General features: G+C 26.2%; 4 protein-coding genes across 9 annotated transcripts; 2 read left to right on the top strand and 2 right to left on the bottom strand.

Moving 5' to 3' along the window:
• Positions 1-158: 158 nt before the first annotated feature.
• Positions 159-2,373, bottom strand: Tgt (tRNA-guanine transglycosylase). The gene is made up of 8 exons (XM_015327679.2): positions 2,226-2,373; positions 1,898-2,140; positions 1,706-1,795; positions 1,476-1,629; positions 1,233-1,365; positions 983-1,144; positions 739-907; positions 159-669 (listed from the first exon to the last, which is right to left on the bottom strand). Exons 2-8 carry the CDS (start codon positions 2,075-2,077, stop codon positions 325-327), a joined length of 1,233 nt encoding a protein of 410 aa, XP_015183165.2. The 5' UTR covers positions 2,078-2,140; positions 2,226-2,373; the 3' UTR covers positions 159-324.
• Positions 2,374-2,830: 457 nt separating this feature from the next.
• On the top strand, positions 2,831-4,722 carry LOC107069955 (dolichyldiphosphatase 1). The gene is made up of 5 exons (XM_015327688.2): positions 2,831-2,990; positions 3,276-3,376; positions 3,456-3,634; positions 3,727-3,954; positions 4,161-4,722. The coding sequence occupies exons 1-5, from the start codon at positions 2,891-2,893 to the stop codon at positions 4,288-4,290; spliced, it is 738 nt and encodes a 245-aa protein (XP_015183174.1). The 5' UTR covers positions 2,831-2,890; the 3' UTR covers positions 4,291-4,722.
• Positions 4,723-4,838: 116 nt separating this feature from the next.
• Positions 4,839-12,348, top strand: EndoB (SH3 domain containing GRB2 like, endophilin-B). Of its 5 annotated transcripts, none has more exons than XM_015327697.2 (10): positions 4,839-5,069; positions 5,866-6,007; positions 6,091-6,219; positions 6,324-6,486; positions 6,566-6,629; positions 6,717-6,752; positions 7,468-7,658; positions 8,341-8,457; positions 9,852-9,990; positions 11,188-12,348. In XM_015327697.2, exons 1-10 carry the CDS (start codon positions 5,007-5,009, stop codon positions 11,296-11,298), a joined length of 1,155 nt encoding a protein of 384 aa, XP_015183183.1. In that variant the 5' UTR covers positions 4,839-5,006; the 3' UTR covers positions 11,299-12,348. The 5 variants fall into 5 exon arrangements, 4 of the variants coding, with proteins under 4 accessions (XP_015183183.1, XP_015183184.1, XP_015183186.1 ...); XM_015327699.2 differs by lacking the exon at positions 11,188-12,348 and adding an exon at positions 10,424-11,127 and having other exon boundaries at positions 4,842-5,069; XR_001476190.2 differs by lacking the exon at positions 11,188-12,348 and adding an exon at positions 10,424-11,127 and having other exon boundaries at positions 4,843-5,069; positions 9,852-10,074.
• RpS18 (ribosomal protein S18) lies at positions 12,345-13,670 on the bottom strand. 2 transcript variants are annotated; one of them, XM_015327702.2, is made up of 4 exons: positions 13,556-13,670; positions 13,009-13,194; positions 12,822-12,923; positions 12,345-12,556 (listed from the first exon to the last, which is right to left on the bottom strand). In XM_015327702.2, exons 1-4 carry the CDS (start codon positions 13,556-13,558, stop codon positions 12,389-12,391), a joined length of 459 nt encoding a protein of 152 aa, XP_015183188.1. In that variant the 5' UTR covers positions 13,559-13,670; the 3' UTR covers positions 12,345-12,388. The 2 variants fall into 2 exon arrangements, with proteins under 2 accessions (XP_015183188.1, XP_089035369.1); XM_089179243.1 differs by lacking the exon at positions 13,556-13,670 and adding an exon at positions 13,412-13,434.
• Between the last annotated feature and the right edge of the window lie 239 nt (positions 13,671-13,909).

Below are 13,909 nucleotides of genomic sequence, written 5' to 3'. Positions count from 1 at the left end.
TACTGATCAAATACTTGTATTTAATATTATATCTATATTGTAAAGATATTATTAACTCGTTCGCAATCTGTGATACATCGACTTTGATAAATTCTAAGCTATGATTGTAAACTCTTTTCCATGGCACGATAGCGAATGTGTTAATAAATAATTGTCTATTATGTGATTAACGACTTTATTGAAAAATATTTTATTTTAGTAATATGTTAATAGCATTCTCATTATATTACATAAGTTATCTTTAGTAATATAGTATACAATGTAAAGAATACTTACAAAAGTCGTTGTATTTGGTATTGTATGGATAACTAATTCCATTAATCGTTATAATAATATAATATTAACTGCTTGCAGAGCATTAACTATCCATTCTGGATAATTTTTATCTGGATACACAATTGACATATAATTTTGTACAAATTCTGGATACTTTTGTTGCTTTATACTTTCTCTGATGTCTTCCATTAATTTCATTTGAAATGCAATATTATGAACCGTTAATAAATGACATGCTACTGTTTCTATTGTAACCAAATGATGAAGATATGCACGTGTATACGTTTTACAAGTGCTACATGAACAAGATTCATCGATTGGTCTCATATCATTACTAAATTTGCTTTGTTTTAAATTTAATTGACCTGTACGCACCAAAGCACATCCAAATCTCTGAAATGATTAGTTTTAATTAGTACTTGTTTATTAAGTATAATAAAGAATAAGTAGCATCTTACTTACAGCGGTTCTTGTAGGAAATACACAATCAAACATGTCAACACCTAATGCACAGCATACAACTAAATCGATAGCGAAACCAACACCCATTAAATAACGAGGTTTGTCTTTAGGAAGAATATCAGTAGAAAGATATACCATTTTCCAAAATATATCTTTACTTTCGCCACCGCTGTAATACATTTTTCATTTATTTATTATTTCATTAAGTTATAAATAAGATATATAATATTTAAATTGATAATACCTTAATCCTCCAATTGCATAACCATTTACTTTTCTTTTAATTAATTCATCTGCACATTTCATTCTTAATGCAGGATTTAATCCACCTTGTACAATAGGAAATATATTTTGTTCGTCGGATCTTTCGTGTGCTGATAAACATCTATCCAACCATCTTACTGTTCTATAAAAAAATGAAATCTTTCTATTATTCAAATTGTATTTTATAATATAATAAAATAAATGTGTAATGTGTAATGAATAATATTTACCTTTCCATAGCTTCAGTTACTCTTGGTCCAGTTTGGATACTTCTAACTACGTCATCTAATGGCATAATTATGTCAGCACCAATTGTATTTTGAATTTGAATTGATCGTTCAGGAGTTAACATACAATAAGCATCTAAATAAAAAGAAGGAGGTATAATTTAATTTAAAAAAAATATATATATATAATGAGACACATGATATATAAAATTATGCTACTTTGTGCATTACACAATACTACAATACCATTGTATGGTGATTTAAAGTTTACTCCTTCTTCTTTGATTGTAGCAAGTGATAATAACGATACCATTTGAAAACCACCAGAATCCGTTAACAATGCTCTTTTCCAATTCATAAATTTATGTAAACCTCCTGCTTTTTGCAATATTTCAGTACCCTAGAAAAATAATCATTATTTAATATTCGATAAAATTGAAAATGCAAGATTGTGTTAAAAATAAGAAATTAAATACAGGTCTGTTTCCAAGATGATAAGTATTGCCAAGAATTATTTGACAATTCAATTCTTCCAGCTGTTGAGGTAACAGTCCTTTCAAAGTACCCTGAAATATACAAATAATATACATAAATTTAAATAATAATAAACACCTTTTTTTGGTTATTTATATATTTATATATAATATTATAGAAAATATAATATCTACCTGTGTTCCTACTGGCATGAAAACTGGCGTATCTACATGATGATGTATCAATGTCATTTTTGCAGTTCTTGCATTACTAGTTTTACATTCTGCTAAAATTTCGAACTTTAAAGGTGATTTTTTGTCTTCTGCCATTATTTGTAAATTATTTAAATTTAATCTTTTAACCCAATGACGCATTTATCATATGCAAAATAATTACACGTGTACTAGAAGTACTATCTAATGTAATTATGTTCAAACCTATAAAAGTATTATTTTTGCATAAGAATTACAATTATTTACAGTTAAAATAATTTATTCATTAATAAATTCATTAATTAAGCACCTTTTTTTTATAAATAAAATAATAAAAAGTCTCAATGTTTTATATCGCGTATACGTATATCTATTGTCTGTTTTTAAGAGGAAGTTTCCTAGTTGGTAAGCAATTCTTATTGGCTAGAACGATCAGCTGCTTCAGTCAATTAAATTCATCTTTTTATTCAAACTACGCTAATTGTAAATAAAGAAATTTAATAATTAGTCATAAAGAAAGATCTTACTCTTTAAATTAAAAATGTGGGATTGGATTGTCAATGAAAATGTTTCCATCATTCAAATAAAGACACTCATTGAGATTAATAGCTATTGACCAATCAGAAGGCAAGAATTTCAAATTCGCAGAATGTAACTGACCAATAGTAATTAATCAAAAAGAATATTATATATTGTTTTATATATTTATATAATAATTTAATTTTATTGTTAAATATTATTATAATTTAAATATAATCTCATTATTGTTCTTAAATATAATCTCATTATTGTTCTTAATAATTTGAATTTGAAAATCGTTAGTTTTGTTGGTGTCATTTGTCAATAGCATAAAGATGTCATCTTAAAAAAACAAGTTATAGCATATTCAAATTGACTAGTTCTCAGTGGTTCTCAATTTTACGTTCACTGTTCGACTGTCTATGAAAGTTATGCGATTATAAATTTTACGGTAACATGGCATCGCTCGACGACGAGCTCACAACACATTTTTTACATACAACTGATGAATTGAAATGGATTCCTTTATCTTTGACTCTAGTTGAATATCCACAAGGTAACCATTTTTAATTATTTCTATAATTAAAAATATAGTTAGAGCGTTGGCCAAAAAATTATTGGATTCTTCGTGTCTGCATTTTGTTATTGTTACCTGTTTACATGACAGGTGTCATTGATTTTTCACAGATTATTCTTTTGTATTTTATTTGTATTAACAAATGCACGAAATTAATATTGCAATTTATTTTCTGTTACATTATTAAGTAATTCTTTTCTATTTTTTAATGATTTTTTCAATTTTTATTTTGTTTGAAATTAAATTTTTTAATTTTATTTACAGGAGACATATTTGGTAAATTATTGGCCCTGGTAAGCTTAACACCCTTCATTATTTTGACAAGTTTTATAACATTAATTTTATTCAGAAGAGATTTACATACTGTAAGTATAAAACATTTCTTATTTATTGTATTATACATATATATATACATATATATAATAATTGTTTGATTTATTTCAGATATTATTTTTTAGTGGAGTAATATTGAACGAAATTATTAATTTAATATTAAAATATATCATTCGTGAACCAAGACCAGTGAAACGTGATACCATTTATAATGAATATGGTATGCCCTCTTCTCATGCACAATTTATGTGGTTCTTTACTGCATATGCAATACTTTTCATATACATTAGGTAAATATTTTTCTTATATCTTTTATCATATCATATCATTATTATTATTATTATTAATTATTCATAATAACATAAACTTGTTTGATATATAGGTTACATTACAATAGTAATAGCACAATATCCGAGAAGTTTTGGCGAATAATTATTGTCACTGGCTGTATAATAGCAGCAGTTTTAGTGTCTTATGGCAGAATTTATCTACAATATCATTCCACTTCGCAAGTTTTATGGGGTTTAATTGTGGGAGCTATTTTAGGAGTCTCATGGTTTTTGATAACACATATTATTCTGACTCCATTGCTTCCTATTATTGTCTCATGGTACTTTGATATTAATTCTTTGACTGCAGTGCATTAACGCTAGGAATTATCAGTATTGTAATGGCATTATATTCGCATGTCAGTTGCTACAATTAGTTGTCACATATTGTTAGATTTATTCATTAAAATGCATGTTTTGCTTTTCTTAATGAAACGTTTTAAAAATGAAATATATGACAATTACAAACGTTTTTATTTTTTTACAGGCAAATATCGGAATATCTGCTATTGCGTGACACATCATCGATTCCGGATATATTATGGTTTGAATATACAAATATTCGTACAGAAGTTAGATCACGTTCGCGAAAATTTGTATCCATGAAATCACAGTAACGTATTTCATTCCTGGCCGAAATAAACGAGCGTTGCCTTTATAATAATTTCATTGTGATTTTTAAATATCATTCCATTAGAATGATTCCATTAGAAAAAATTCTATCACAAATCATCGATATATAATACAAATATTATATTTAATAGATGGTATTTAAATATATTATTAGAACTATATTAGATAATATAGGTACGATCTTTTTATATTTTAAAATTTTTTCTTGCATTTATTATACAGTCAATTAAATGTTTATTCTATGAACTACTAGTCTGCACATCTATTTTTATTGATATCAAATTTTTATATTGTTATTTTTCATATTTCATATTATCATGAATTTGTAGGAGAAATTTTCAAGTATTTTTTGGTTTCTAAAATAATACATAAGAAACAATGTACTTTGTATATAAATAAAATCTGTAGTAGGATAAGTCTTCTTTTTTTTTAAATCTTAATTTCAAATTATATTTGTGAATTAATTAAATTGTAGAAATATTAAAATGTATTAATATTTATAGATAAATATAAAAGAGAGAGAGAGAGAGAGAGAGCGGGAAAATTTAAATATATGTAAAAGTTCACGCGCAAAGTTAAACAGCGCCACTTTGCGGAAGTTAACGGAATTACGGATCGATAGAAAATAAGAAGCAATAGAAAATAAAAAGCAATAGAAGATATTCACCGAATAATCGTCATCCTGTTAAAGAGAACAAAAATGGATTTCAACGTGAAGAAATTGGTTAAGGATGCTGGTGCTGCATTGAGCAGAGTTGTACAGGTAAAATTTGTCTAATTAATTGTTTAATAAATGTCTATCTTTATTACAATTGAAAAGATACGATGTGGTGTTACGCTACCAATGACTGTCGTTTGTAAACGCTGTCACATCTGACATTTTATACATTTCTAGAAACTAAATCTAATTCAAATTTAATTGACAGTTAAAAATGAATTTACTTTTATTTCAACTTTATTTGATAACTCGACAAATATGTTGAAAACATGTTTTTTTTTTTTTAGATCTATAGAATAGATTCTTACCAAGAATTATTTTTTAACCTAATTGTCATCTATGTGAATAAAATTGACAATAAATGTATTCCCCTTGTAATACATATTTACGTTGTGTAACGTTCACGCATGATTTAATAGATTGTATAATATACTACAGATTGTATCATTTCAGTTTGTTAACAGATTATTATATATATTAAAAAAAAAGAAAATAGGATAGAATTAGATAAATTCTACTAAAGGAATTACATTTCATTCTATATTGTACAAAGTTCTATTATTGGATGACTCAGTCTTTAAACGCCAAACAGTTATGACTAATATTATTATTATTATTATTATTATTATATTTTCTTCTTCAATTTATTATTTATTCTAATCACATAAATTATTAATATATACTTAATAATATTAATAATTTATTAATTAATATGTTTGCTTATATCATCATTTATGGGACACCCTATATATATATATATATATAAATTATATTGGGTGTTCATATTTTGTATTGAATTTTTTTGACCTTATTTAATTGTTGATTTTATATGTGTTATTAGCTAACAGAAGAAACGTTAGGTACATCTGAGAAAACTGAATTAGATGCACATTTAGAACATCTCGCTGAAAGAGCAAATGCAACTAAAACGTGGACAGAAAAAATTCTCAGGAATATGGAAGCTGTACTTACTCCTAATCCAGGTATAAAAAACAATTAAAATAATACAAAAATAAAAATAAATGATAATTAATGTTTGTTTTATTTGTTGTTGTTGTTGTTGTAGGAAATAGAATTGAAGATTTCTTTTATGAAAAAATTGATAAAAAGAAACCCAACAGACTTAGCAATCTCGAATACGTAGGCATCGATATGATAGAAGCTGGAAATGATTTTGGTCCTGGTATCGCTTACGGTATGTAGAAAATATTTTTATGTTTTTTATAATTGAATTTCAATAATTTCATTATAAATAAATAAATAAATATATATATATAAATATATAATTTTATTTTGCAGGTAGCTCTTTGATAAAAGTTGGTCAGTGTCAACAAAAGTTAGGTCAAATTGAAAGAGATTTTATTGGAATAGCAGCCAATTGTTATATACAACCATTAAGAAAATTTTTAGATGGAGAAATGAAAACTGTTAGCAAGGAAATGGCTATATTAGAAACCAAAAGGTAGTAATATTAAAATAATATTGTTGTTTAATTGTAATAGAATTTTGTGTTATTATAAAAGAATGATAACTATGTTTAGGTTGGATTTAGATGCATGTAAAAATCGAGTAAGAAAAGCAAGAAGCATGGTGGGCCAACAGAGTGTAAGTTCTATTACTGTTCATTTAATTAATGCATTTTCTCTGTATGTTTATTCTGTGTTTTGTCCCGTACATTGCTGCATTTCATAGGACTCTGGCGTTTCACCCGAAGTATTACTCGATCAGGTATTAACGAAACGAAAAGTTTTGAAAATATCTCGTTCTTATGCAATGTGCTCTTTTTTTCTTTAATTTTATTTTATTTTGATATATTTACACATTGCAAACGAGTTTAATTGATCATAGTAACGAAACAAAACTAGGAACAGTTTCTGTTTTTTTTTTTTTTAAATATTGAAAATTACCCACCTTGTTTGTCTTCAATCCTGCAATTATTTGTTGTAATTTTTATTTAAATGTATTTTTTTTTTTTTTATATAAGAAGCAACACAAATGTTACATTCTCTATTACCTCGGATTTTGAGAACTATTTTTGAACTATCCCTTATTATTTATTTCTTTTAATTGTTATATTCGTCTATAAATGTTAATTACATCATACACAAATACCTAACTAAATGTAAAGCAATCACATGCATGTATATATATATATATAAGTAAGTTTAATATAATATTTACTTTTAAGTGTTTTATAATTAATATAATTATACTATATAGTATTTAAGTAACAATTTTCAATTATATTATTAAAATATTGAACACCTTGTACTATGATTTAATGCAGAAAGCTGTATCTTATAAGAATTGACTATAAAATACTGTAAAACATATTACAAGTGTCTCATACATTATTATAGTACAAGGTGTTAAATAAAATATTTAAATAAGACATTGAAATAATCTAAAGAAAGAAATGAAACTTGAATATTACTAAACTTAGGCAGAGAGGGAGCTGAGGGTGGCACAATCGGAATTTGATCGGCAAGCAGAAATTGCTAAGTTACTTTTAGAAGGAGTAACTAGTTCTCAAGCTGGACATTTGAGATGTTTACATGAATTCGTTGAAGCACAAGCACGTCATTACGCTCAATGTCATGCGACTATGCAAGAATTGCAACGTGAGCTTGCTGGGTAAGGTTAATTTATATTCATCATATTTTTATATTAGCAATGTCTTTTGGTTTTCCCGCACAACAATCCTTTGCAGTACACAAATTCAATCTTTTCTGTACAGCTTTCCTACTCTTTGGTGATCCGAGTGAGTAATGTCTATTAAACACAGACTATTACCGTTCCTAAGAAAAGCTTTAGAACCATTACTCATTCGTTAAGATCATCTTATTTAATAGTTAGATATTACAATTGATCAATTATTGTGTGCTAAGCTTTTTTCAATTATCATTTTTGTATTCTCCAAGAAGAATTTATTTATGATAATAATTCTAGTCTTATCTTCTTGGAGAAATGAAGCTACAAATGTTTTATTATGTGTATAAGATATTAAAATATCTTAACAAGATATCTTATCTATATTAATATTCTTCTTCTTCTCTATATAAATCTATTATTACAATTTTGTTGGGTGTAAAACTAACTACTTCTATCTTTTTAACATGATTCGATAGCTCAATGTTGTTGTTGTTGTTTTTGTTGTTAAAGAAACATTCTACAGATTTATCGGTAGTAGTGAATTAAATTACTTTTCCCCGCTATTAAATCCTATATTTCCTTGCTTTATCTATTTCTATCTTTTTTCTAATATTCTACTTTTTCCAATTTCTATCTTTGCTTGCATGGTGGGGAAATTGTGCAGGGCACGTCAGCCGAGTCCTTTGCTCAGAGTCAACAGCGAGGAAGTGATCGAGCTAACACCCTCACCCACTACTCCATCCCAAAATCTATCTATAAATAATGCTCTCGCTGATTCAACGTATGTTACTGCTACCTTTGACACTGACATATCGAAAATTTAATTTAACATTATGGAAAACTAATTTCCATAATAAATCTATGAAGAGTTAACTAATATGCTCTCTATCTCTATCTCTCTATCTCTATCTCTCTTTATTGTTGATCAAACAGATGATAGCTGTTAAATATTACATAATTACTTTACAAAATATATATATATAAAAAAAAGGGTTGAATTTTTTTCAAATTGTTGAAAAATTAAACTTGTTGTTAGGTAATAATTATCAGCAAATAAAACAATACGTTTACAACGAAATTCTATATATATATATATATATATATATATATATATATATAACTTTCTGTAAAACTTTGTGTAGAAAGATGATCAATTTGTTGTATAGTTTACAATAATATCTTTCCTTAAATTATATTAAATTTCATTGTTTTATGAAAAACAAATCTTATTTGTTTTTTTGTTTTAATACAAATTTATATTATCGTCTACAGTACAATTATCTGTAAATAATATTTTCATTTATTTAAACATTAATGCATTCATGACAATTTAATTATAATTTGAAAGATGTGCTTGTTTTTCTTCTTTTTTTTGTCATTACATTAATAATATATCTCATGTAAGCTTAAGTGTGTTATTTATATTTAGTATACATCAATGTTACATTTATTCGTTTATTATTAGTATTATTATTATTATTATTCGTATAAGTACAGTGTGTTGTTTTTACGCTTATCGCGTGTTTGTTGCACAAATTATTGAACACGTAGTGTAAAATATTGTTGTACACGAATTTATTCCTTTATTTATTTATTTATTTGTGAGATAAGGTGATTCCTTTTATAATTTATCACTTTCTATATGTGTGTATATTTCTTTCTCACTAGGTGAGATCCAAATTGATAGAACACTGATATTTTTCAATTCAATACAGTTGTAAGAGTTCATTAGAACAACACATAAAACCAGTTCGTTTCATCTTCTTCTTCTTCTTCTTAATATATATAAATTACTTGTCACATTGATTGTACGCAATGGACTCCTAAACTACTGAACCGATTTTAATCAAATTTTCTACACTGTGTGCAGTTTCATTCAACTTGAAAGATAGGATAGTTTATAATATCTCAATTTATAATCGCAATATTATTTTATTGACGTGTGTATCGGACTGATTGTGAGTCAGCACAGCAACCTGTTGCGGGACACCCCTAGTGGTATATAAAAATGCAATTAATTATTGGATCTTACACTGCTTAACACAGTTATCCTGATGAACTCTTAAAACTGTATAGAATTGAAAAAACATTGTGGTTTCTTTTCAACTTGTCTCTCATTTTGATAAATGTTAATCATCAAATTCATCCCACATTATTATAATTTATCCTGCCCAGCTTAACTGGGGGTCCCTATCACTCGACCGCCTCAACAACAAATCCTACTGCACAAGTGGAAAATGGTCAAGATCGTGCAAGAGTAGTCTGTGATTATGATGCTAGGGATTCAACCGAGCTTAGTGTCATGCAAGACGAGGTAACCAAATTTGTGATTTAGGTAGATGACAGCATGCGTTCCATGTATCCATAAACAAAAGGCATGATATATTCGTCATGAACTGTAAGTTTCTCATTTTCTTTTTATTTATCATGAAATTATTATTCAAATTCATATGCACAATAAGTGTACTTAAAAATAAATTTTTGTTCTATTGTTTTTATTCTATTTGTTTTATTATTTTATACATTTAACTTAACACGTTAGTTATTGTATATATATATATATATATGAGTTAACAATAATTCAAGTAGTGAATGATTTTTTCAAGTTTTGAAATTGTGTTTTTGAAATTTTCTTTTCCATGGCTTGATAACAAACGTGTTAAGATAATTTATTTAAATTATTCGACACATTGTGTTATATTATATTATATTATATATAATTTATAATTTATCATTTTTATTTCTAGGTTACACTATAATCAAGTTTATAAAGAATAATATAAGAAGTTCCATGTGTTAATACTCAAATGGAAGTGATCTAGGATAATAAATTTCTATTGTAGAAGAATTGGCATTATACTTATCATGCGACAAATAGATGCATGAAAAAATAATATTAATTAACTTTTAAATAGATTAAAATAATTTTATAAATATATATATATACACATATATATATATATATGTATAGAGATAGAGTATCGAATAATTTTTTATATTTTTGTTAAAGAAAAATCGTATATATATATATATTCTCACTTTGTTTATTATTCTTCTGTATATTTTGTTCATTAGAATTATTAATATTAATAATATCATATATATATATATATACACGTTTATTCGTTTAATTGTATATTTATTCATATTTTGCATGTGTTAAATAAAATACTTATAATTTTGATTTTAATATCAATTATCATATATTTATATAATTTTCCTTGTTTTTTTTTGTTTGTTATCGTTTTTTTACAGAATCAGTCGTAGATAAATAATAAATTGTTAATTAATTTCTCATATTATTTGTTAACGTTGTAGCAAAGTATAATACAAAGTTTTGTAGATTTAAATCATAGTAAGAGAGACATTTTTAACAAAAACGTGATCTGAATGAACACACACACGTATAATAATTTATTAATTAATAAAAATTTAGTCTTTTTTTTCATTTATCTATCATCTATAATTATATTATTAACTATGCACAATACATGTTTTATTATATTTATAGGTAATTTCCATTATGGAAATTCCTGGAGATGAAGATTATTTAATTGGAATAAGAGGAAATCAACGAGGAAGAGTACCTAAGGCATATCTTGAAACTATTGTTAGTTATTAAGTAAAAAAAAAAAAAAAAATTAAGAAAAAGTTTAAAACAAAAATTCAATTCTCAACTGCCTTAGGGAAATATTCTTTACAAATTTTACACTCAAGCGTGCACACACACACACACACACACTTACATATATATACAGTACAATCTCACTAATCCGGTAATATTAAAAACCATAGGGTGCCGGATTATTGGAATGTTCGGATTACTGGATTATAAAGAAAAAAAGTGATAAGTTTTGAGGTTAGACTGTTAGACGACGGCGATGGTGGCGCTGGCGAGGGGTGCCGGATTATTGGACGTATCGGTCTATTGAAGTGCCGGATTAGTGAGATTATACTATATATATTTAAAACTTACAATAGCAGTTCAAGAAAATGATTTTACTTAGAAAGTGGCAATTTAAATAAATACAAATAATATATCACCTAATAATTCAATGATTAAATTATTAATTATATTAACTGTTATGCTATAGAGATTGTTGAAAATTTGGTGTGTGCCTTTGGTAAACGATATTAACGAAGATATTGTTCTAAAGTTAAATAATGTTAACTTTAAACGAATTTTATCAAAATTCACATATTTAATGATATATATATATATATATGTGTGCATTTAAACTATTATTCATTAAAATTCACTTTTAAAACGTTCCCTATTAATGTCACGTATTTTATGATTTCGCATTTGTTTTCATCAAAAAAAGGCTTTAACACTCCTAATTTTTATTACAACAGCAATAAATATAAAAAATTAAGTTACAAACTATACTTGAAGTTTTATTCTTCATTATATGTGATAATTAGCGAACAAGTTTAACCCTTTCCCAACGGGCGTATTTCTACTGTATGGGCTACTTAATACGTGCAGCATCGAAATTGCAGTTTTGTTTGTCGTATACAAAATACGCGGTATTTTATAGAGAGCCACTATAGTCGCCCGTCGTAGCGAAAGGGTTAAATAATATTATTCAAAATTATACGGCGATCAATGTTTTACTCTTCCTATCAAATTAATGTGTAATTATAAATAATAAAACACAGAGACAATTAATTTTCAGTATTTATTAATAATTAATGAAATATACAAATAATTACTTCTTCTTGGATACACCAACAGTGCGACCACGTCTGCCAGTAGTCTTGGTGTGTTGACCACGTACACGTAAGCCCCAATAATGACGCAGACCTCTGTGTGCTCGAATCTTCTTCATGCGTTCTAAATCATCACGAAGTTTGGAATCTAAATTGGCGCTGGTTAGCTACAAGAACAATAATAAGTTAACTTTTTTGATATTTACTTTAAAATTAAAAAATGAAGTTAGATGATGTTTGGACAAAAATGTGGTGCATAAGATTTCATATTTGCATTTAGTGATAAAAATACAGATGTATATAGTTAATTAAATATGCACTGTTTATTTTGCACAATGGTTCTAACCAAATGAGTATGATTGTTCATACTATTGGCCGTGTACCTGTGCATGTAAAACATTGATTATTAAATTTGTACAAATGGTATCATACCTGAGTGTACTTTCCATCAACAATATCTTTTTGTCTATTCAAAAACCAGTCAGGAATTTTGTATTGCCTTGGATTAGCCATAATTGTAACAATTTTTTCAACCTATAAACAATATTTGTATGTTAAACATTGAATTATGGGTTAAGATATTAATACATGTTAGAAGATTATATCATTGTTTAGTTACCTCCTCTTCTGAACATTCTCCAGCACGTTTGTTTAAATCAATGTCAGCTTTTTTAAGAACAATGTTAGCATAACGACGACCTACACCCTTGATGGCTGTCATCGCGAACATAACCTTCCTGTTACCATCGATATTCGTGCCCATGACACGAAGAATGTGTTGAAACTTCTCAGGAATGACTAGCGACTGTATATTTAAAACAGATAAAAAAAACAATTACACTTATCATATGAAATAAATATAAAATTAATTTGTTAATAGATTCATTAAACAATTAGTTTATGGAATAAATATTTAAAAAGAATTTCGAATTTTAAATAGAAATAATGATGTGATACAAATGTAAATAATTGATATGTGAACACCATGATCAATCATTATAACCTCTAATTTGTTATTTTACCATTCTTTTTTATAGAATTCAAAAATATCTCCAATTTTTATTAGATTATTTAATTTTATATGATATTTGTAAAAATATTTATTCACTTTGTTAAGATTCTTAGAATAAATGTCGATTTTAATAATAAAATATTAAAGAACTCACCATCTTGCTAAACTACAGATACTGTAAGGAGTTTGAACAGGAAATGTACCTTCAGTTGTCGAGAATATATCGAAATTGATCGAATATCGAAAACTATCGATTGCTGTAAGAAAAAATATTTATTACTTTTTTATTTTAATCAATTTTATAGATATTACTTTTTCATTGAGAATTATTCAATTATTATTATAAATTTATTAGGTTATTTTAATAAAGTTTTATTATATATTTATATTATTATAATGTTTAAATTAAATGAAACGCCATAATGCAATTCGTAGCGTTATCTGTGTAGCAGTCTCACAACTATATTTATTACTGACCAAGTTCAACCAGATAAAAATTCAATGAACT

The sequence above is a fragment of the Polistes dominula genome, unplaced genomic scaffold, assembly GCF_049000335.1.
Source record: "Polistes dominula isolate Pdom_NZ unplaced genomic scaffold, Pdom_raw_medaka contig_37, whole genome shotgun sequence".
NCBI lineage: Eukaryota > Metazoa > Arthropoda > Insecta > Hymenoptera > Vespidae > Polistes > Polistes dominula.
This window is presented reverse-complemented; position numbering and strand designations above follow the sequence as displayed.